The sequence below is a fragment of the Neopelma chrysocephalum genome, unplaced genomic scaffold, assembly GCF_003984885.1.
Source record: "Neopelma chrysocephalum unplaced genomic scaffold, ASM398488v2 Primary Assembly neopelma1_96714, whole genome shotgun sequence".
Lineage (NCBI taxonomy): Eukaryota > Metazoa > Chordata > Aves > Passeriformes > Pipridae > Neopelma > Neopelma chrysocephalum.
In genome coordinates this window covers 437,235-460,906 of record NW_020925358.1, presented here as the reverse complement: position 1 = coordinate 460,906, position 23,672 = coordinate 437,235, and the positions used below count along the sequence as shown (strand labels likewise).

Sequence of the window (23,672 nt, the reverse complement as noted above, 5' to 3'; positions counted from 1 at the left end):
ATTTGGAATAAATCCTAGAATCATAATTAGCTTTTGTTATGGCAGAACTTCGCTAATGCATTGAATTAAGATTTGTGCTGTATGTGTTACCCCACTTTGACATATTTATAGAGAGTGGAAGCTTTCAAAATTTTTTCAGTTAAAAGTGATTTTCAAATTATTATTAAAAACTGTTTCTCAGATACTTAGAGTTGCATTTAATCTTAGTAGCAATTTATTATATAATTTCTATATGTAGGCAAGAGTGCACGACTACAGAAGCAAAATCCTGGTTGGGAGCTACTGGAGCATGAAAAGGTGTTTTGCAACTCAAAAATATTTTCAGTCCTAGTGACATCAGGTTTATTTTTTAATAAGGATGAAGCTTTTAAGAAAACTGATTCAGAATCAAAATTCAAATAACTTCAGAATCAAAGAGCTCCACAGGTCATCTGTGGATACATAGAGGAACTGCATCAATCCCTAAGGAGGCATGCAGAATGTGCATGTAGAATGAAAGCTGAAAAGAAGCATCTGGAACACAGTAAATATAACTGCAATGGGTTGAATGTGCTAGAACAGTGATTTATACACCAGTAGTCTGTCCAATTTACTTAGAATTTGGTTGTTAATACGGTGTTGTCATTCATGCAATTTCCATTTTCAGTAAAATATATAAACACATAACAGAGACCTTCCAAAATATAAACAAATGAAACCAGTAACAAAATCCTTTTACTTTCTCCTTCAGAAATTCTGACATCTCCACAAATATCAGTCACATTAAAAAGTTCCATCTCTATAAATACTAAGCAAATGATAATCATTGTAGTATATGGTGAAAAGTCAAATTATTACCATATGGATTTAACTTCATAAATATCCAGTACATGCATCCTTTCTAATTAGAGGTGAAGCATTACAGTACTCAGACAAGAATGCTAAACATTTTGACTTTTTTCCAAAATATAATTTTTCAGTATAATTCACTGTCAGATACAGCTCTTCTATAATTTCAGTTATAAACTAAAAAAAGAATGACAAATTTAATTTTGAATTAATATTTCATTACATTATGAATTATCAAAATAAAATTAAATACTAAAGAATGGATGTATGTGGTTTCAAAAATTTTTTCCAATACATGAAATAGAAACTGCCCAGCTGAAACAGGTGTCTGCTTTTTTTTTTTTTTGGAAAAGATGTACAAATGCTGTGATTTCAACAATTTTTCTACTCAACCAACAGCTTTTCTTCTTAAGAATTCTCCTAAGCATGCTGCTATATACTTGAGAGATAAAGTTATGTAATGGATTTGATCTACCATAGAAATTACACAGCTTAAAACATACACTAATAACTGACAAATGAAACCATTGTTATTACTGTATAAAGAAATCCATATGACGTTTCCTATTTTTGACAATTTTTCTCTGTAGTTTTATTGTTCATATAGTTTGATTAGAAATTTTTTTTGTTTTGTTCTTGTTTTCAAATAGTTTATTAAACCATTTTATTTATAAAATGTGTGTAAAAAACAGCTACATTTGCAAATTATTTTTTATGGTTCCTGTTATATTCAGCATAAGTTTCAAGTCCAGTAATCACTGAAATTTTTAGTGGTAGCAGTAAAAAGAAACTGGGCTAAACAAGATTAATTAAGGAAATTAAGTTATGTATAAGCAAATCAACAAGACTGTAGAGAATTCTGATTTACATATATAACAATTCACATTTTAAAAATCATGTAGTTTGCTATTATATTAAAGAAAAATACAAAACCTGTATACAAGTTGAGCATTTGGAAGAATCTGGTCTAGTTTGTTTGTGTTTTTTACCCTGAAGCAGAGCGCAGCTGGAGATGGGTTGCTGGTGAAGACTTTAATAATCCCACTTGGGAACGATAATGTCATATCACCAGTAATCTTCACAATACATCTAGAAGAGAATGAAAACATCAGTTTTATTGCACCTCATTAACTGTCTAGTTTTAATACTAATTTTAAATCAAACATACTTTTACAATCTGATGAGCTGATTTCGAAACAGAAAATCGGCAGACTCGGCAATGTGCACATACAGCCCAGAAAGCCAACTGTGTCTGGGACTGCATCAAGAGGTGTGACCAGCAGGTCAAGAGAGGGGATTCTGCCCCTCTACTCCACTCTTGTGAGACCCCACCTGAGTACTGCATCCAGCTCTGGGGTCCCCAATACAAGAAAGATGTGGACTTGTTGGAGTGAGTCCAGAGGAAGCCATGAAGATGCTCTGAGGGTTGGAGCACCTCTGCTATGGAGATAGGCTGGAAGAGTTGGGGTTGTTCAGCCTGGAGAAGAGAAGGTTCCAGAGAGACCTTCCAGTACCTAAAGGGGACTGGTCATAAGCTTAAGTAGAGTAGGTTTAGATTAGATATTAGGAAGAAATTCTTTACTGTGAGGGTGGTGAAGTACTGGAACTGGTTGTCCAGAGACGTGGACTCCCCATCCCTGGAGGTGTTCAAGGCCAGGCTGTATGGGGCTCTGAGTAACTTGGTCTAGTGGAAGGTGTCCCTACACATGGCAGAGGGGTTGGAACTAGATGATCGGTTTTTTCAAATATATATAATGACAAAAGACAATGTAGAAATAACATTGTCCCATTACAGGATGAGGATGGTCACCTCACAAACAGGGACAGTGACAAGGCAGAGGTGTTTAATGCTTTCTTTGCCTCTTTCGTCAACACAGATGAGGGACCAAGGGGGTCTCAGTGCCCTGAGCTGGAGGACCATGACTGTGAGAATGATCAACTCCCAGTCGACCCTGAACTTGTGAGGGATCATCTGCTTCAGCTGGATCCCTATAAATCAATTCATGATGGGATTCATCTGAGAATTCTCAAAGAGCTGGCTGATGTCATCACAGAGCCTCTCTCAATGATTTTTGAGAGATCTTGGGAATCTGGAGAGGCCCAGGCTGAATGGAAGCTGATGAACCTTGCCTCGATTTTCAAGAATGGTAAGAAGGAGGACCCCAGAAACTACAGGCCACAGTCTCACTTCAGTGCCCAGTAAAATCATGGAGAAGATTATTCTGGGAGGTATTGAAAAACACCTGAAAGACAATGCAGTCTTTGGTCACAGCCAGCACGGCTTCAATGACATGAAAGTCCTGCTTGTCAAACCTGGTTTCCTTCTACGACAGGGTTACCCACCTAGTTCATCTAGGAAAGCCAGTAGATAAAATGTTTTCAGACTTCAGCAAAACTTTTGATACTATCTCTCACAGTTTCCTTCTGGACAAAATGTCTAGTATACAGCTGGATAACCATGTTATGTAGTGGGTGAGCAACTGGCTCACAGGTCAGGCAAAAGAGTTATAGTGAATGGGGTAACATCAGGCTGGTGACGGGTCAGTAGTGGGGTTCCACAGGGCTCCATCCTCGACCCAGTTCTCTTCAACATCTTCATTAACAACTTGGACGTAGGACTCAAAGGAATATTAAGTAAGTTTGGTGATGACACTAAATTGGGAGGAGCTGTCAACTCCCTCAAGGGCAGAGAGGGCCTGCAGAGAGACCTCAACAAATTAGAGAGATGGGCAATCACCAACTGTATGAAGTTTAACAAGGGAAAGTGCCGGATTCTGCACCTGTGACAGGGCAACCCTGGATGTTCATACAGACTGGGGAATGAGATGCTGGAAAGCAGTGCCTCAGAAAGGCACCTCGGGGGTCCTGGTCTATGGGCAAGTTGAATATCAGTCAGCACTGTGCCCTGGCAGCCAGGAGGGCCAACCGTGTCCTGGGGTGCATCAGGCAAAGCATCGCCAACCAGTCAAAAGAGGTGATTATCCCGCTCTACTCTGCACTGGTGTGGCCTCACCTCGAGTACTGTGTGCAGTTTTGGTCACTGCAAGATAAGAAAGACATTAAGCTATTAGAGAACATCCAAAGGAGGGCCACAAGGATGGTGCAGAGTCTGGAGGGGAAGGCATTGAGGAGCGGCTGAGGTCACTTGGTTTGTTTAGCCTGGAGGAGGCTGAGGGGAGACCTCATTGCAGTCTTCAACATCCTCATGAGGGGAAGCAGAGGGGCATGTACCAATCTCTTCATTTTCATGACCAGTGACAGGACTCAAGGTAATGGCATGAAGCTGAGTCAGGGGAGGTTTAGGTTGGATATCAGGAAAAGGTTCTTCACCCAGAGGGTGGTTGGGCACTGGAACAGGCTCCCCAGGGAAGTGGTCACAGCATCAAGCCTGTAAGAATTCAAGAAGCATTTGGACGCTTTCAGGCACATGGTGGAATTCTTGGGGTGTCCTGCACAGGGCCAAGATTTGGAGTCAGTGATCCTGATGGGTCCCTTCCCACTCAGCATATTCTATGATTCTATGACCTTTAACGTTCCTTCCAACTCTAACAATTCTATGATTCTATGATTCTATGATTCTAAAATCAATTTCAAATGATGGCAATGTTGCACTATGACAACCTATTATCACTTTTAACTTGGAAATCAGAGGAAATAAGAGAAATGTTTAGCTGGTTAAGCATACAGTAGTATGGGTGGTTATTTTTCAGGCTTTGAAAACATGGCACAGCTATGCTTTGCAAAGGCCTAAGTAGCATATCAAGCAATGTGACTGAGGGAATGAGGTACTCTTAAGCTGCCCAAATTTACATATAGCACCTACCTGACTATAATAGAAACCCTTCTCATTTTCAGTGTTCTCACTGAACACATTTTTGTAAAGCAGGGATATATGAACTGCTAGTTAGATGCAGGCCAATAGAGAGTGATAAGTCACTGCTGTCACTTATATCAGAGGAAAAAACCCCATGAATCTGTCTTCTAATGTATATGCATTTTCCCCAAAAATATTAAAAGTACAACCAGTGAATTTTTTTATTGGAACTTATTACATTCAAAACAATTTATTATTTAACTAACTTTGTGGGATCTGCTCCTTTAAAGTAGGCATTAACAGACTCAGTAAGGGCTACTGCAACAGGCACGGTATCCTGGTTTCCAAGTCTGACAGGGCTGGGACCACGTGAAACACCTAGAATACATACAGTGTATAGATTTAATTTTCAAAAAGCTTAGCAATAGATTTCATAATGGTTGACTACACCTGTTATTTTTACAAGGGGTTACCACCATCATGATCACAGCAGAGTCTGAAATATTACTTGAAAAGCATGTAGAAAAATATAAACATAGTATAGCACAATCACACCATCAAAACATTGCTTAGCAGCCTAGAAAAACAGGACTATCAATATGACATTTTGTAAATAGACAGACACAAGGAAATACATATGAGACAGAGGAACACTGCATTAAAATGGCTACTGATGAAACTGAAGTCAACAGATCCAAAGAAAATTACATGTTAACTACAATACTTTAAAAAAAGTCCCCACTGTATACTTATAGTATGGAAAAATGTATGATAAAAATAGTCACAGAAATGCAAAGAATTCAGTTGGGTTACATATGAACATAAATGGAGATACATTAATATTACTCCACATAAGTGAACTGTTGAACATTCTTTTAACTATTTCAGCCAACAAAGATTACAATTCCCAAGTAGAAATTGTTGGAGAAGTATTTTGCAAAGTTTTTCATAGTAAACATTCTGGGAGTACCTTGGAGGTACCTGGAAATACATATCAGTTTACAAGAAAAATAATTACCAGACCTGTGTCAGCCTTCACAGATGTCTGTGCCTACACAACAAAGTTGCAATGCATAGCTATAAAAAATAACTCAGACCTCAGCTAAGGCTTTTTTAAATGATTGAAGTATCAATTGCAAATTGACAAAACCAGTTGTCATGGGATTTTACTTTTCAGTAGTGTTTTATATGTGTACTGAATATAAAAGACAATACTTGAAGTTCTATCTTTTAGTGCAATAGTGTAGTTGAGAGCATCTTACTAATTTTTTTGTACCACTGGTAAAACAGCCTGTATCACATGCCTGCTGCAAGCTCTCAGAAGGACAGGATGTCACAGAGCTGTGCCAAGGCAGACTCATGGTATCTCAGGCTGCAGTCCAGCTCACAGGTCCAGTTCTAGGACCTTCAGTAGCACCAGCAAAAAACCTAAGTATTTCAAGTAAAAATGCATGTTATAGATGTTAAACAATTTAATAAATAAAAAAACCCATTGCAAATGAAAACAAGGCTAAAGAAGAAAAGAAATTCAATTATGCATGTCTACAAGTTCATTTGGAACAAGATAATTATAGTTAACTCTCCATTATTCAGAACAAATGGGGTAAGGGAAACACTGGATTGTGCGAAAGCCAAAAGAGTACAGACAGTAATGCAGAGTATATCCTCATGTCCCAAAATCATTCAGCCATCTGCGCTGCCCTTTCCAGCTCTCCAGAACTATTTCATTCATACAATCAGTGCAGGTGAGACTGGCCTTGTTTATTTTTCCTAGGCCAGGTTAATAACCATGTCAAACTCTGGTGTCAGCGCACACCTCCTTACCTCCTCCTTCACCTCACAATTTCGCTCTGTCACTGTCTCCAATAACACACATAGAGCTGAGGCTATTGATGCTGCTGCCACCAATTTCTAGTTCCTTGACACCACTGCTGAGGCCTGAGGAGGTGAGCCTGGATGGACTCTGGCAACCAAAATATCAGTTATCTTTCTATGATGCTTCTCAGCATTTGAGAAACTGGTGGACACTGAACTGTGCCAGCATTTCAACAGCTAAGGCTAGGCAGACTTTACTAGCTTTGGTCCTGCACAGGGTGGAAACAGCTGCATTGCTTTCAATGCAGAACTCCTGATAGAAGCTGTGCAGATGCTCTTCTGAGGTTCTGAGCCTGGGTGAGGAATCCTTGACATCAGTAACATTCATAACTGAGTGTTAATTCAAGAGTCTGATTTAACTTGGGACTAAAGTGGTAATAGTATTCAGGATTGCAGTACTTCAAATCTACTACAGAAACAAGTTAAAATGTCTTTAAAAACTCACCCACAAATAATCCCCCTCTCCCATCCCACAAGTCTCCTTGTATTTTTTCTGAAATTAGTGGCAGCACAGGAAGACTGATTTGCTTTTCATCTTCATCTTTATTGTTTGGTTGGTTGTTTTGCTTTTACTAAACACCTCTGTTTAGTTTATATACTTCACTAACTTGAAGAAAAAGGTGCATTAGTTTCACATTTTTGGAAACTGCAATTACAGGATAAACAAAATAAAAATAGCATAAAAATAACTCAATTTTGTGAACATTTATATTAATTCCAATTTATCAGTATCCCAAAATACTTCTGTACATATACAATAATATCTTCTGAACAAATATATAACATTGTGCTTGATAGACAGCACACCAAATACAAATTAATGGAATATTTTAATTTTGAAAAATATTTCACTTAAGAACATGCCATAATTGGATCTATGGTCTAATCTAGTCAAATCCACCGTCCTGTCTCTCAGGTCATTTAGAAGCAGGTATTGCAAAGAATGCTTGAAGTACCTAGACCGAACTCACATATGGAACAACCAACTCCAAGGAATGGTTTTCCTAACAAGTGGAACTCAGTGGCAGAATGTTACCATTTCTAAAATGAATTAAAATGGTTAACTTACCAACTATAGGTGTGTTTGCTGTACTGAGGGAAACAGAAGAGGATATTGAGGAAATGCTCTCTGCATGTGCCAAGGGAGTTGCATGTGGTGGACTTGAGTTAGAGGTCAATGGAGGGCTGAATGGCCTAGGCTTAACACAAGAGATTGCAAGAGTATTACAGAGACAGAAAGTGGTTTTAAAGAGATGAAAAAAGACTGTAAATAGTTCTTCATTTCATTCTCAAATCAATTTAATAGTGTTTCTAAACATCTTTCTTTGAATGCTTTATCTATTCTAGCTTTAATGTAAAACAGAGAACCCACATTTTCTATGGGAATCAATCCCATTATTTCAGAGTTTACCATTATTAATTTTTTTTGCCTGGCTAGGTAAGTCTAATGTATTTGATTATGTAACAGTCTGTCAATAATTGTGCTGTAACACAGTAGCAAAGCCTAACCCTATAGCCATGTATATACGTGCAGCAAATGTGGACTTCCGGAGCTAAAGGAGAGATACTAACAAAATGGAAGTGAGTCCAGCAGAGGGCAACTAAAATAGTTGAGAACTGGAGGACATGAGAGAGAGGGAGAGGCTGAAGGACTTGGGTTTATTCATCCTGGAGAAGAGAAGCCTAAGAAGAGATGTACTAGCAGTCTTTCACTAGCTACAAAGAAGATGAAGCCAGGCTCTATTCAGAGGTGCAAGAGCTATAAGAAAGGAAATTTCAGCTGAATATAGGGAAGAAATTCCTTCTTGCAACCTTGTGGTTAAGCCCTGGGACAGGTTGCCCAAAGATGTTGAGAGATCTCCTTCTCTGAAGATTTTCAAAACTCAGCATGTCTCTAAGCAACCTGAAGCAATTTTGAACTTAGTCCTTCTCTGAGCAGGAGATTGGTCTAGAGGAGATCTTCATAAGTCCCTTCCACCCTAAATCTGTGGATAGTTTTATGACCCATTTAACTGTTAAGGTATTAATTTAAAATAACTAATGAACAATTTGGGATAATCCTATCTAAAAGGTACTGGAACTCCTGAAGCATCTGTTTTGGTTGGGTAATTTTTATTTTTTTTGGTTCTATCACACTTGTCACTGAGTATATGACTTTTATATGGATTGTGGGAATTGTAAAAGGAGACGACATATAATGAAGACAACTCGCAATCTTCCACTTACATCCAGATAATAGCCAATTTCTAAAACATGTAACTTTTCGCAGAATCATACTTTATAGAACAAACATACTTTATAGAACAATATGTCCTAGTTAGAACAGCTGGGACCAATTCATCACTGGATGGGTGTAACCCAAACCTGTGTATTCTATAGCCTTCCATGCCATTTCCCAGAAACTGTTATCAATAGAGCATTTACACCCTCTGCCCAGAGCAGCCTGACTCCTCAGGCGATAAACAAGGCGTTAAGAGGCTGGAATTCCCTGCCCTGAGGGAAGGACTGAGCATTCCTGCCTGAACTGGAGAATATATAAACTTGGAGTTTTGGAACCTTTTTACCACTCGTGGGATCCAGAGGAAGACTGCAGCTCACCACTCTCAACCAGACTGCAGTTCACCGCTCTCAACCAGACTGAGACCACCACCCTCAACTGGACTGCAATCACCACTTTTGACCAGATTGCAACAACTCTCCCACCAGCAGGTTTTTCCCCTCTCCCTTCACTTTGGACTCGGGGGGGGGCCAAGGAACACCACTTTGTTCATGCCCCAGGGTGCTGGGTTATACATCTGGATTTTGTGGGTTAAAACCAATTGTTTGTCTGTATAATCGTACTTATTGCATTATTTTATTAAATTGTTATTCTGACTTATAATCTCTCTTTTGAGTTGAGTTCATTTCCCCTGCTGATTAACTTTTAAACCAGCACACAATACTAGCTAAATTCTTCTCTTTAATTCTGATGATATCAAGAACAGATTTCTTGGTCTAAGAGAAATTACTACAATTTTATATTGGAATGAGAAAATAATCTCCAAATGAACCCTACTCTGACCTTATACCATTACAGAAAAGCAAAGGAGTTAAACAATGTTTCAGTTTTGTTAAAGCATAAGACCAGATTTTTTTTTCCATAACGAGAATATGGTGAAAGTATCTTGCTACTTTGAAAGACAATAAGAGGATTTTACTACAGTAAAATTTTTCCAAGTCAGTAAGTCAAATGAAACCCAAAGAATCATAATATTCATAGAAGACATTAAGCATGGCTTGGCCTGATATGCTGTCTGGGTATTTGCATTCTTTGCCACATTCCTTATCAGCATGTGGACCTGCACTGCAAGCAGTGAGCAGAGATGGAAGCTGCAATGCCACCTATCACTGTCCGGATGGGCAGCTGCTAAAATCTGCCACCTCCCTTCTCCACCAACCAGCACCAAGGGCAGGGTGAAGTCATAGCAGAGCTACTTGTATCAAAATATGACTGATAAAGATCTACCTAATAACACTCATTCCCCAAAGCTTTGGTGATATCCCTAAATCAACTGAGTTTTGTTAATTATTTCACTAATATTTCATATTTTGAAAATTTTAATCCTACACATATGCTAACCTTTAATTTTCAATATATTGATTTGTTCAATTAAAAACATTCAGTTGATGCAAAATTTATGTTTTGGACCTTTTTAGTTCAGTTAAGAATTATTTTGTTATAGTAACATGTTTATCATTAACAACTTCATGCCTATCCAGCAATAGTGAAAATCTGAGTATGTGATTCCCTGAACATTGTCTAGAAAGTAACTCCACTGTAACAGTGTGTAGTGGTTTAACCCCAGCTGGCAACTAAGTATCACACAGCTGTTCCCTCACCTCCTCTGTCCCCAGTGGGGAGGAGAATCAGAAAGGAAAGGTAAGCCTCATGGGTTGAGATAAGATTTTATCAGGTTTGTGTGACAAGGTTTTAGTAGTGGGGGGGCTACAGGGGTAGCTTCTGGTGAGAAGCTGCTGAAAGCTTCCCCCATGTCTGACAGAGACAATGTCAGCCAGATGCAAGACGGACCCACCTCCGGCCAAGGTCGAGCCAATCAGAGATGGTAGCAACACCTCTGTAATAACATATTTAAGAAGGGAAAAAGTTATTGCGCAGAAGAAAATTGCAGCCAGAGAAGAGTGAGAATACGTGAGAGAAACAACTCTGCAGATACCAAGGTCAGTGAAGAAAGAGGGGGAGGAGGTGCTCCAGGTACTGGAGCTGAGATTCCCCTGCAGCCTGTGGTACAGACCATGGTGAAGCAGGTTGTCCCCCTGCAGTCCATGGTGGAGCAGAGATCCACCTGCAGCCCACAGAGGACCCCAGGCCAAAGCAGGTAGATGCCAGAAGGAAGTTGTGACCCCATGGGAAGCTCGGACTGGAGCAGGCTCCTGGCAGGACCTGTGGTCACATGGAGAGAAGGAGTCCATGCTGGAGCAGCTTTGCTGGCAGGACTTGTGACACTGTGGAGGACCCATGCTGGAGCAGCCTGTTCCTGAACGACTGCATCCTGTGGAAAGGGACCCATGCTGGAGCAGGGGAAGGAATCCTCCCCCTGAGGAGGAAGGAGAGGCAGAAACAACATGTGATGACCTAACCGTAACCCCCATTACCTGTCCCCTTGTGCTGCTGGGGGGGAGGAGTTAGAGATTCAGGAATAAAGTTAAACCTGGGGAGGAGGGAGGGGTGGGGAGGTGGTTTTAATATTTGTTTTACTTATTATCCTGCTCTGATTTGATTGCTAATACATTCAATTACTTTCCCAAAGTCGAGTCTGTTTTGCCCGTGATGGTAATTGGTGAGTGATCTCTCCCTGTCTCTATCTCAGCTCATGAACCTTTCATTATATTTTCTCTCCCCTGTCCAGTTAAGGAGGGGAGTGATAGAGCGGCTTTGGTGGGCACCTGGCATCCAGCCAAAGTCAATCCACCACAAAGAACAATTTAATAATTGAAACAAACAAACAAAAAGATAAAAACAAAATAATAATGGTAAGACGGGAGGAGAGAGAGAGTCAGAGAGAGTAACAGAAGCCAAGAGAAACAAGTTATGCACAGTACAGTTGCTCACCACCCACTGACTGATGCCCAGCCCATCCCCAAGCAGTGATTGGCCCCTACCAGCTAACTCCCCCCAGTTTATATACTGGGCATGACATTCTATGGTGAGAAATATCCCTTTGGCCAGTTCGGGTCACCTATCCCGGCTATGCTCCCTCCCAGCTTCTTGTGCAGCTCCTCACTGGAAGAACATGAGACACTGAAAAGCCCTTGACTCAGTGTAAGCACTGCTCAGCAAAAACCAAAACATCAGTGTGTGTAACAACCAGATAATATAGAAATGCCAAAAATTATGTTTTGCCATTGTTTCTGCCTGTCAAAACTTCCTACCAAAAATTCTCTGTCAGCTTTCTGCCAGAAGTTCTCACCAGAGCTTCCTGCTGGAGTTTTCCTGCCAAAAGATCCTGCTATTGTTTAGGTTATCGTATCTCTTCAAACATCTGAATAGGGCTACGTGCCAGGAAACCACGTACAAACTCCTTTGAACACTATAAAAGTTGAGGAAAAATTTTGGAAAATCAGGGAGAGGAAAGGGAGAGAGAACTCTTTACCGTAGCCGAGAATCTCTCCCCACCTCCCCCTCACCTCTTCTCTGTCACCACATGCTGCCTGCCTGCTACCAGAGACTGAAACTCTGCAGGCCTGGAGAGAACTGAGACCCACCGTGCCACATGTGTGAGTTACATCTTATCCTTCTACCCTTACCATATTTCTGACGGCTGAAAGGTGCTGCTGAATCGGGACCCTGCACGGCTTGGGAAACGGTTCAACGTGAGCAGTGAAGCCACACATCCTGGCTGCATTCCAGAGAACTAAAACTGCTAAGACACCCCTCCACACCCCCCCCCCCTTTCCCCCGCAGCTAAAGAGATAACATCGAAAAGCGGCAGAGACAGAGAAAAAAAAGGCAGAAACTGCTTCTCCCCGCCCACACCAGCTCGGTGGAAAGGTAGTTTTGGTGGTAACTTTCCTATGCTTCTAGAAGTAGTCTTAGCTTTTTCCAACCTTTTCTTATTTTTTCCTCCATCTCTGCATCTCTTAGCAATTAATAAAATCAGTTTTTGGTATCAACAGATAACTTGCGTGAGTTTTAATTTTGCTCAGGGGAATATTCGAATCTGAAGTTCTTTCTGCAACATTTAAGCAGATTGTAACAGTGTATTATCAGCATTATTCTCCTATGGAATCCAAAACACAGCACCGTGCCAGCTACTGAGAAGAAAATGAACTCTGATCCCAGTTGAAACTAGGACACCATGCAAATTATATATCTGAAATTGAGTACAATGGAGAATTAAAAAACCCAACAATCAATACATACTATTTCATTAATTCCACTAAATTTCCCTGTAGACAATTTTGGTGATGAAGCAGGCCTTGGAGGGGGGACAATGGTGCCTACAGAAAGACGATTTGTGGGTCTTGCTGAAAGAAAGCAAATTTAAGAAAATCAATATTAGAAAGATCACATAAATATGTACTCACTTGAACAGAATAACTGGAAATTCTATTAAAAGTTCCTATTTTACAAGCTCCATTTTGTAAAATTTACCACTAATCATAAATGTTTTTAAAATAGGGTCATGTGATACCCTGAAAAGTGACTCTAAAAATGGCATCATGAGCTTTTTCATTCCTCTTGAATGATTTTAAACCAACTATTCTCAGAGGTTTGAGTGTACAAAGATGGTTTTACCCAAGTTCCCTTTTGTGTATAGTCTATATGGATTCAGAATACAGGACAGTCTTTCATGTCTAACCACAAATGGATAATTCAGTGGGAAAGGCATATAGTGCTTTCAGAAAACTCCATAAAAGAGTTTGGCGAAATAAACACCTGAAGAAAAGTACAAAGATCAGTGTTTACAGAGCCATTGTGCTGTCTACTCTTTCATATGGATCCGAATCATGGGTCATCTACCGTCACCACCTGCAACTCTTAGAACACTTCCATCAATGTTGTCTCCATACAATCCTAAACATCCACTGGTCAGATTACGTGACCAACACATCTGCTCTTGAACAAGCAGCAGTCACAAGTATTGAGGCCACGTTACTGAGAACACAGCTGCGTTGGGCAGGACACGTCTCAAGGATGAAGGACCACCGCCTCCCTAAGATCCTGCTTTATGGTGAACTTGCCAACAGCTGCTGCAAAAGAGGAGCCCCAAAGAGAAGATACAAGGACTCCCTGAAACAACATCTCAGCCTTGGCCATATTGATCAATATAACTGGTCTACTCTGGCCTCCAATCAGGAGGTCTGGAGACACACTATCTTTAACGCTGCTGATGCTTTGAGAACGCATGCAGGATCACTCTCGAGGAGAAAAGACAACGCAGAAAGAATCGTGTCTTGCTGATACCACCCAAGTCCTTCTGCTGTGCCTTTTGCAACTGGTCTTGTCTATCTCGTGTTGGCCTTTTTAGCCACCAGCGCGCTTGTAGCAAATGTGGGTAGAGCCCTTCCCAAATCTTCGTTTGCGAAGCCTAGCCATGATGATGAATTCAGTGGAAAGTTATATTTGATTCTGGCTGACAATAGCATAACTGTTTACATCAAATTATACCCTCTGAAATCCCACTGACTTCAATAAGTATACACCAGCATAACACATAAATTACTCTGTTGATTGCAGGAACACAGTAACTCCATATTATCTCTTAACCAAGATATGAGAAGTAAAAAGCAGTAAAAAAAATACTGCCCTCGTATCCTTCTAAACCTAACAGACACAACTAACAGATAGTGGCAACAGTACAAAGATGCTATTTTACATAGTTACTTTTCCAAATTGAACTGTACTTCAAAATAAATGTTAGATGCCAGTAAACGAGTATGACAGATCTAAAATTAACTTCAAAATAGACTGAAACCCTAATATATGACTATGTTGTTGGAGCACATCCTATCATCTCCCTCAAATTATTCTGGATGGTTCTTCTTTAATCAAATCAGTTAATTTTATTTAAAAATATAACTTTTAAGTATGGAATTTTCTCAGGAATTCAGCATAACTCTACCATAATTCAAGTACTGGAGTTTCAACACTTACTTGGAAAGAAACAAATTAGGCTAATACTGACCACATCCACCTAAAGAGATGCAAACTCAAATGTTCCCAAGTAAATTCACTTCTGAAACATCAGTCATTCCTTTAAAATTCTTCTTATGCCCAGGAAGACAGTGCATGCTAAACATTAAGTAGTCTGCTGCAGTATCACAGGTATTTAGTGAGTTATGGTCCACTTGCCCAAATGCACTTTTCCTTTGCCCTATAAGCATGTAGCATTACCACAATATCATCCACACTTCAAAATGCTGGGTGTTAAAAAGGAATAGTTTCAAATCCAAATTATTTAACTTTATTCAATCTGAAAACATCTATACATTCCTATTTCTACAGAAGCAAAGCTCTCAACAGTTGAGAAAAAAGAATGCTTTTAATTAGTTTGAATTTTTTTTATTTCAAGCAGTATATTTATTTCATTGTCCTTACTTTAAATGAAGTTGGTGCTAACAAGCAGTTTAGTACATTCTAAGTAAGAATCATGGAATCGTTTAGGTTGAAAAAGACCTCCAAGATCATCAAGTCCACCACTTAACCATGTCCCCAAGTGCCACATCTACACGATTTTTAAATCCCTCCAGGAATGATGACTCCACCACTGCCCGGAGCAACCTGTTCCAATGCTTGACAACCCTTTCAGTGAAGAAATTTTTCCTAATATCCAACCTAAACATCCTCTGGTGCAACTTGAGGTCATTTCCTCTTGTCCTGTCACTTGTTACCTGGGAGAAGAGACAAACCCCCTCTATGGACCCTTCCTACCCTCCAGCAGGTCAACGCTCCTGCCCAACTTGGTGTTGTCTGCGAACTTGCTGAGGGCACACTTGGTCCCCTTGTCCAAATCATTGATAAGGATATTAAACAGAACTGGCCCCAATACCAAGCCCTGGGGAACCCCACTTGTGACTGGCCACCATCTGGATGTAGCACCATTCACCATCAGCAAAGAATGCACCTGTCCAAGACATGGGTTGCAGCTTCTCCAGGAGAATTCTGTGGTAAACACTGTCAAAGGCTTTACTGAAGGCCAGATAGACAACATCCACAGCCTTTCCCTCATGCACTAAGCAGATCACCTTCCCTTAGAAGGAGATCAGGTTAGTCAAGCAGGTCCTGCCTTTCCTAAACCCATGCTGGCTGGGCCTGATCCCCTGGTTGTCCTGCATGTGCCACATGATGGCACCCAATATGATCTGCTCCATAACCTTCCCTGGCACCGAGGTCAGACTGACTGGCCTGTAGTTTCCCGGATCCTCCTTCTGTCCCCTCTTTAGATGGGCATCACATTTGCTAACTTCCAATCAACTGGCACCTCTCCAGTTGACCAGAACTGCTCATAAATGTTTGAAAGTAGCTCAGTGAGCTCTTCTGCCAGCTCCCTCTACCCTTGGGTAGATCTCATCTGGTCCCATAGACTTATGTGGGTCTAAGTGGCATAGCAGTTCACTGACCGTATCCCCATGGATTATGGGGGCTGTCTCTGTCTTCCAGCTCTGGGCTCTGGGTACCCTGAGAACAACTGGTCTTGTAATTAAATATATATATATGTATATATAAAATTTATCCTTAAATATGTTACAAATGTGGATCCAGTAGCCATCTTATCTGGATATCTAATTGAGAAAGAGACAATGTAACGAATTCTGTAAGCTAGATTTGTTATAAAACATAACTTTTAAGGAATATGAAGTGGAGGAATAATAAGTTGCACTTAAAACCCTAATGGTTACTTAGCAATGTTGGTTGCTACTAAGAGGACATGACTAAAGCCAAAAAGAATTAGCACTAGTTGAACAAAATTCTCCTATTGATATATGTATTCTTTCTCACTCATCTTCAATTTGTATGAGCAGGTACAGATGAAAACAGAAAGCCATGATTGTGAACAAAATAGTAAGGTCTATAATAATTTTTGGAAAAGGAATACCCAGCTAAAAGAAACAATAACCACTTCCTTTCTCAGGCACATGGGAGGAGAAGAGTCTCTGCATTAAGAGAGTAGGGGTTGGAAAATAGACATACAGTGGGCAGACTGAAGAGAACTATGAAACAGAGTATCTGCTACTGTTACTAAATAGTAGATTCCACCTTAAATCCCCTGAGATAATCAACATAAATAATTTAAGTGAATACTTTTAGTAAGCAGGTCTTAACATAGCACTAATATCTGTTTTTGTTTTGGTATCTCCTTCCTCTTTCTGAACTAGTTTCTCAACATCTCCAGCTCTCAGTCTCTTCAACACAGTCTTAAGATGCTCCAGGGGAGGTTTAGGTTAGACATTAGGAAGAAGCTCTTTACAGAGAGAATGATTTGGCATTGGAATGGGCTGCCCAGGGAGGTGGTGGAGTCACCATCCCTGAAGGTATTTAAGAAGAGACTGGATGTGGCACTTAGTGCCATGGTCTAGTAGACAAGGTGGTGTTAGGTCAAAGGTTGGACTTGATGATCTCAGAGGTCTTTTCCAACCTAGTCGATTCTGTGATTCTGTGAACACACAGAGCCACTTACGTGCTATTTTGCCTCCCTCTCCCTTACTGCCTTTTGAATGCAAAAATCAATATTACCTGTTTCTGTAAACATCCCCCCCCCTTCAAGACCAAGTTTCAGGAAAGCCTGTCAGTATCCTGCCCACACTAATATACTCCAAACTCCTGTGCCCAAAATTCACAAACACAGTTTCAGCCCCTTCCCCTCCACCTCCCATACTCCTCAGTCCACCCTCTTCCTCCCAATACACCTACTCTCAGGTGGTGCCAGGAATTCCCCCTTAATTCCAGACTCAGTCCTGCCATTTTTCTCCCACCCACACATCTAACAGATTCATGGTTTCCTACAGGAAACAAGTTCCTCACAGCAAAGCTCCACAGTGGCTTTGTGCTGATACCTCAACAGGCTTTCCTGGAAAGAAGAAACCTACCCCTATTCACAGTGCCAGTTCAGCATCTCTCAGGTGCTGTGACAACCTCCACTTAATTTACCAACTTTGTAAAAATAGGATTCTATTCTTCCTCCAGCATAGATGATCATTTTTTGTAATGAGAGAAAAAAAGACAAAAGCAAGATAGAATTTTCCTAAGGTTTCTAGTGTTCCCTCTTCCCCCTTGCTCCCTAACTTGAAAGCCTGACATACTGCACTCCAAGTTGTGTATTACTCATAACATAGGATACTGCTTTACAAAATTCTTTCATTTCAATAGTCAAAGCACATCTCCTTGCAATGACTAAAAAAGCAACAACAGAACATCCTGAAGAATATGCAGAAAACATTTTCTACTATCAAATATTTTACCTGAGGAGGATGAGGATACCATGGGGCCTGAAGAGGAAGATTCAAGAGAACTGCTTAAGAGTGGATTCCATGCCAGAAGGTCACTGTTTCCCTTTCTATAGTAAGCATTGCAATTAGAATATTAATGAAAGATGTATATACTCATAAAAATACAATTACAACTTTGGCAAATCATCTTCTGTATTAGCCTTTGCATCTCAAAATTAATAGTACTTACAAATTGCAGGTCAAGGAAATGATTTACACGTAAGGAAACTATCTGAACTGATAATCAGTGCAAGTTTGTGTGTGGACATATTTTGTAATGTCAGTAAATTATTTTCATTTTCAACAAGACATGCATCTACAAATCAATTTGTTTCAGTATATACATATATGAGCAATGCCCAAATTTGAGACTTGTAATCCTAAACACTTGACAATGGAACACTGTAAATATGATGGAAACTAAATCCCTCTTATTGAAAATATGAAATTTTAATAAAAACTAATATTTTGTAATCCCGTAATTATAAATATGAATGAAGCAAACACATTAGAAGGGGAAAACAAGTGAATAAAAATTTCCATTGTTACATAATTACTCATTAACTCTTACAATACAATGAACACCTGATTTAAAATAGCAGTCAACTGATATTTCCAATAAGTCTCAGAGTCTTAGATTAAAATAAGACCAAATTCCCCCAAAACTACACTTGATATAATTTTAAAAGTTGAACTTACTCATTAGCTGGAGTAGAAAGCTTTAATTTTGTTAACTCTTCACCTAAGGAAAAGACACAGCATTATCACCACTAAAATAAAAATCTTTTAGCTTCATTATAAAAAGATAGTAAATGTTAATAGTCACAGTTCAAAACTAATTATGAATTATTAAAATGGAAAAGAGAAAATGCATTATCTCTGATGATATAAATTCAGATGCTCCTGAAATACCTTCTAAAAGGAGAGGACTAAACAGAGCAACACATTTCAGGAGGAAGTGTTGATCACTTGAAATTTCTTCCTTAAATTACACTGTTTGCATCAATATTATTCTTCAGGAAAACTGGATTGGTTTCCCACTGAGAAAAACACTAGAGACTAATGCTCTGTCCTCTATCTCCATGGCCATATTTTATGGTTTTGACTATATAACAGAGAGAGTGCTCTGCTGTTTTGTGGGTGATACTCAACTTGTGCAGGTGGAAGGGTTTTAACAACTTACACAAGAGTAATTTCTACAGATATCCCCCCTCCCCCCTCTTTGGCTCTTGGACTTGTTCCTCATCACTGTCACAGACAGACTCATCTGTTTCTTAGAACAGGGAACAGCTGAGTATACAGAAAAAGAAGAGGTCTTTGGGTGGCTTCTACTAGCTACTTTGAAATTTTGACCAAATAACTTATTTTGTCTGTTGAATTTGTTAGTAGTTCAAATGCAAATATCATAAACGTACCTAGAATTGACAAGAGAAATACTTTTTCTACTTAAAATAGAAATAATAAGTTTATTTCTTCAACAATCACTAAAAAAATATTTTCATATCATGTTAAAAAAACTAATGTAAATAGACTAAAAGCTAAATAGTCACACTTACTGGATGCATTTTGATTAGTTTGTGCCTGAAACAGAAAAGAATAAATTCTATTGCCAACTGTCAAATAAAACACTTAATAGTCCCAGAGTTCTTATTTCCATTCAGCTTTCCATATGTTATTTTGCTTTGAATGCCAGGCAGACCATTTTGGAGCTTGCAGGAGACCAGAACATGAGCCAGGACAGAGCAACTAGTGCATACCCACAACACCAGTTAGAAAAGGCAGGAATGAAGACTGCAGAGCTGACAAAGGCGACAGTACGACTAAACCCCTTGACAGGTTGGGCCAGTAAAATTAAACAGCTTTTATATCACATAGTATGCTTGAGAGGTAAGAATAGAAACATTCCTAAGTTTTTCCCAATAACTTTCTCACATATTACCCTTGGTGTTAATCTAAAAATGTGAATAAAAAGCCATTCTGTACTTACAGAACTCTGTTTCTGCTTTCATAATGTGGGGGGGAAAAAGAGAAAAATAATCATTATTATTTTAATATGCATAATATTTTCCTTAAAATCAGGACCATTTATATTGTGATGTGAATAATGTACTAGCATACTTTAACACTATTTATTTGCAATATCATCCCACAGTATAAAGGATCATTCTGTAGTTTGACAAAATACATACAATAAAGTTGCACTGTAAAAGTTATATGTATCCACATTATATGATCTGTTTTTAAGGTTTGTATATTATTGAATACAAATTAGTAAACTGTGTTAAAAGCTATGCTCAACTAACTTCATATGTATTCAAATGTCTTGTGGTAGCAATAGCAAAGACAAGGACTAAGCACTCCCAAGACTCAAAGTAAAGTTAAAATCTGAGAAGGGGGAATTGCTTAACATCAAATTGCAATAAAGTGTATCAAAGATGACATAGTGCACAAAAAAAATCCTTGAACTTGAATCTATAATAAATTCTGAACAGTAAAATATATGTAACACTAAAGATTCCTTACCACTTTTCTTCTATACTCATTAAAAATACAAGGAACAAAAATACTTACAGATATTGCTGGAGAAAGAGCAATGTTCCCTATAGATACTTTTAATTCATCCAAAGAAGGCATGGTATATTGAGAGCTATCATTTGTTTGGACAGGTTTTATTTCTACATGGAACCTCCTGGGTTCATCATCTTCAGAGTCAGAATCACTGGATGAATAGAAATGGTTCTTTTTGGTATGTTTTTCTTAGTTAAGGTAGAAGTACTTCAAATTCATCTGTCTACTGTGTTTCACAATTACTCTCTACAAAATGGTCATATTAAGTAAACATCACAGATAAACAATGCTGCCTAAGCTCTTTGTACACTTATACAGACACTTCTATTGTATCCACTGTTCAAAATTCACAACTCAAAATTTAGTTTTTATAATCCATTCATCTTCATAATGGTATTCTGTTATCCAAGGCACAATATTATCTAACTGAATGACTGTATATTTGAAAGTATTAGGATAAATGATTATACAGTAGCAACACTTGTGTATGTTAAATTTATGATTTGCAAGATTCAATGAAGGATCATAATGCATGTATGAAAAATGTATGCATCGTAAAAATCCTTTTAAACCAAGTGAGGGGAAGTCCTAGCCTTTCTAATTAGCAATGAAATGCTCATGGCACTTGTACCAAGCTTAACAGTAGAGGAAGCAGCATCCACCATTACTTGCTCTTCTTACAGAGGCACTGAAAATTTTGCAGCTAAGGATGCCAGTTACACAGAAGGCTGCACAGTAAACTAAACCCCACCAGTCACTTAAAGCACTGTCATCCTTGGATAAAAAGGAATCACAATGACAATTCAACCCTCAAAATAAGCAAAAGATACAGATGAATTTAGCCTTGGTCCTTTATGTGCACAGCAACCGCACTCAACAAAAGCTCTGAAATGCCTATGCTGTCTTAAAAGATGCAGCTGTTTTGACAAGAAACAAGTTGAAATTTTTCCTCTGCTGAAACAGAAGTATCTTGCCACCTAGGGGGAGCATGCATATTCTATACCTCACTTCTGTTATTTTCACTTGGAAATATGCCAGCCATTAGAACAAAATCCCTTCAAAATACTCCCTGACAAAGATTAAACCCCTGAACCCTAAAGACATTCCAAATCCAATTCAACTGAAAGAAACCCTGAGATGTGGTAAGGAAAAAGTCAAATGTCTTCATCTTACAGGCTACCTGTCCCACAAAATGGATCACAACTGGAAAAGTAAATTTTAAAAGACAAGTAATTTTTCATTTCACCAAAAGATTTCTTGCCCTGAAAGCTATCACCAAGTTTCAAGATTCATTTCCTACGAATCAGGTAGCTCTGGCCACTGAGGTTTTAAGTATATTAAACAGTTACTGACAAAGATCAGTTTAGATCTGAATGCCATGAACTGAAAGGTCAGTCAGCAATTTTTAGGATGAGTGTTTTTTCAACACTTAAGACAGGTCTTATTAAGATTGACTGCCATTGTGGTAAAATAATGTCCTTCAACAAATCATCTCAAGAGTTCCCATCAGAAGAATAAATATCCACTCTTGGAGGCTAAGAGAGGAAAAGAGGAAGGAAACTGATGATTTTGTGAATCTGTTCAAGATTTTCAGAAACTGAAGTACTACCTGGCTGACAGGAATTGCAAACCACTGAGCTTTTTCACTGGATCTATGGCCTTTTCCATTGCTTTGTGACAAAAAGGGTACTGGATAAAGTAAATCGATACTAGATGATCAGTGTTTCCAGATATATACATATATATGTTTTATTTTAGAACAATTTGGTTGCAAAGGAAAACAGGTATGTAACTGTTTTGGTTGTTATTATCTATAGTTACACGGCAATATAAAAGCATAAATGTACTGCAAAGGAAAACAGGTATTTAGCCATTTTGGTTGTAATATAGCAATGTAAAAGCATAAAGATATCACCCAAGAAAATATGTAAGGGAAAAGAGAGAAAGAAAGAGAGAGAGAAAAGAATAAGAGTTAAAGGGAAAAGAGAGAAGGGAAGAGAGAGAAAAAGTAAGTGTTTATAGTCACCACTCAAAGGTCTCCAATGAACTTGGTTGCTGTTGTTGTCGCTGGTATCCTGGTCCATCAGTGAGTGGTGGGGGAAAGAAGCCCATGAATCATAAAATTTGATGGGTTTATATACCTTCAGAAACCCTCCTGGTGCCTCCCCGTGTGTGTGTGGTAGGGGCTGTTTTGATCACACACCCAGAGAGTCACTGCTGGTCTTCTTTAGATAGGCATCACACACCTAGAGAAGCAACACACCCCAAAGAGTTGCCCTCCGGGCCTTCAAAGTTAAGAATTTGTGGGCTATGGCCTCCTCCCCTCAGCCTTTATCTTTACTCTCCTGGCTTCTTTGCACAGCTCGTTATAGTAACAATGTTTTAAGGCAATTAAAAAAGTCCAGTTCCTCACAACCAATTATGTAAATAAGAGATAACATGAACTATTTTTGTCAGTACAGGAACCTTCACTGGGGGCAACAGAGGCATATTTGGCAAAAGTGATGAGAACAGAGAAGCTATGATGACCGGCCCACTTTAAGGTGCTCTCAACTGCTTAAAAGTTTTCACAATTTAAAGTAATTGCAAAGTGTAAGTTTAACTTTTATTTTACCTGTAGTGTGCTGAAAAATTGGTGAATACATTTCCAAAAATTATCTACCTTGCTAACATATTAGGCTTGCTTAGATCATCAACAGTTCTTCCTAGTTCTTAAGAAGAGCTTCCCTCTGTTTCTGATGGAAGAAAAAAAAGAGGACAAGAATCTTTTCCTTCAAAGGGAGAGTAGAGAAAATAATGAAATCCATTTAAAAAAAAAGACTAGTAACAAAAATCTGTTCAAAACTATCATTAAAAATACAATAAAAGCTATAAGCACCACTTAGAAACAGCATGATGCATCATTAATTAACAGAAATTCTATTTCTAGACTGCTGTGGCTTCCAATGCTTTTAATAGTGTTATTAAAAAGTGGGAAGGGCACAGACATAGAACAGAAAGCCATTTGGTATGCTTAAAAGTGTTTACAAATTATACTTTATAGAATCATAGAATCAGCTGGGTTGGATCATCAAGTCCAACCCTTGATCCACTACCGCCG

General features: G+C 38.9%; 1 protein-coding gene across 1 annotated transcript in view; it reads right to left on the bottom strand.

Annotated features, from left to right (window-relative positions):
* Positions 1-23,672, bottom strand: part of LOC113981706 (F-BAR domain only protein 2-like) — a 240,011-nt gene that overhangs the window by 9,522 nt on the left and 206,817 nt on the right. Inside the window, exons 13-21 of the mRNA XM_027709262.1 lie at positions 20,576-20,754; positions 19,992-20,006; positions 19,561-19,585; positions 18,704-18,746; positions 17,978-18,072; positions 12,939-13,042; positions 7,587-7,716; positions 4,909-5,020; positions 1,762-1,917 (exon numbers count right to left, since the gene is read on the bottom strand). Coding sequence (XP_027565063.1) covers positions 1,762-1,917; positions 4,909-5,020; positions 7,587-7,716; positions 12,939-13,042; positions 17,978-18,072; positions 18,704-18,746; positions 19,561-19,585; positions 19,992-20,006; positions 20,576-20,754 — 859 coding nt within the window. The remainder of the gene's footprint in view (positions 1-1,761; positions 1,918-4,908; positions 5,021-7,586; positions 7,717-12,938; positions 13,043-17,977; positions 18,073-18,703; positions 18,747-19,560; positions 19,586-19,991; positions 20,007-20,575; positions 20,755-23,672) is intronic.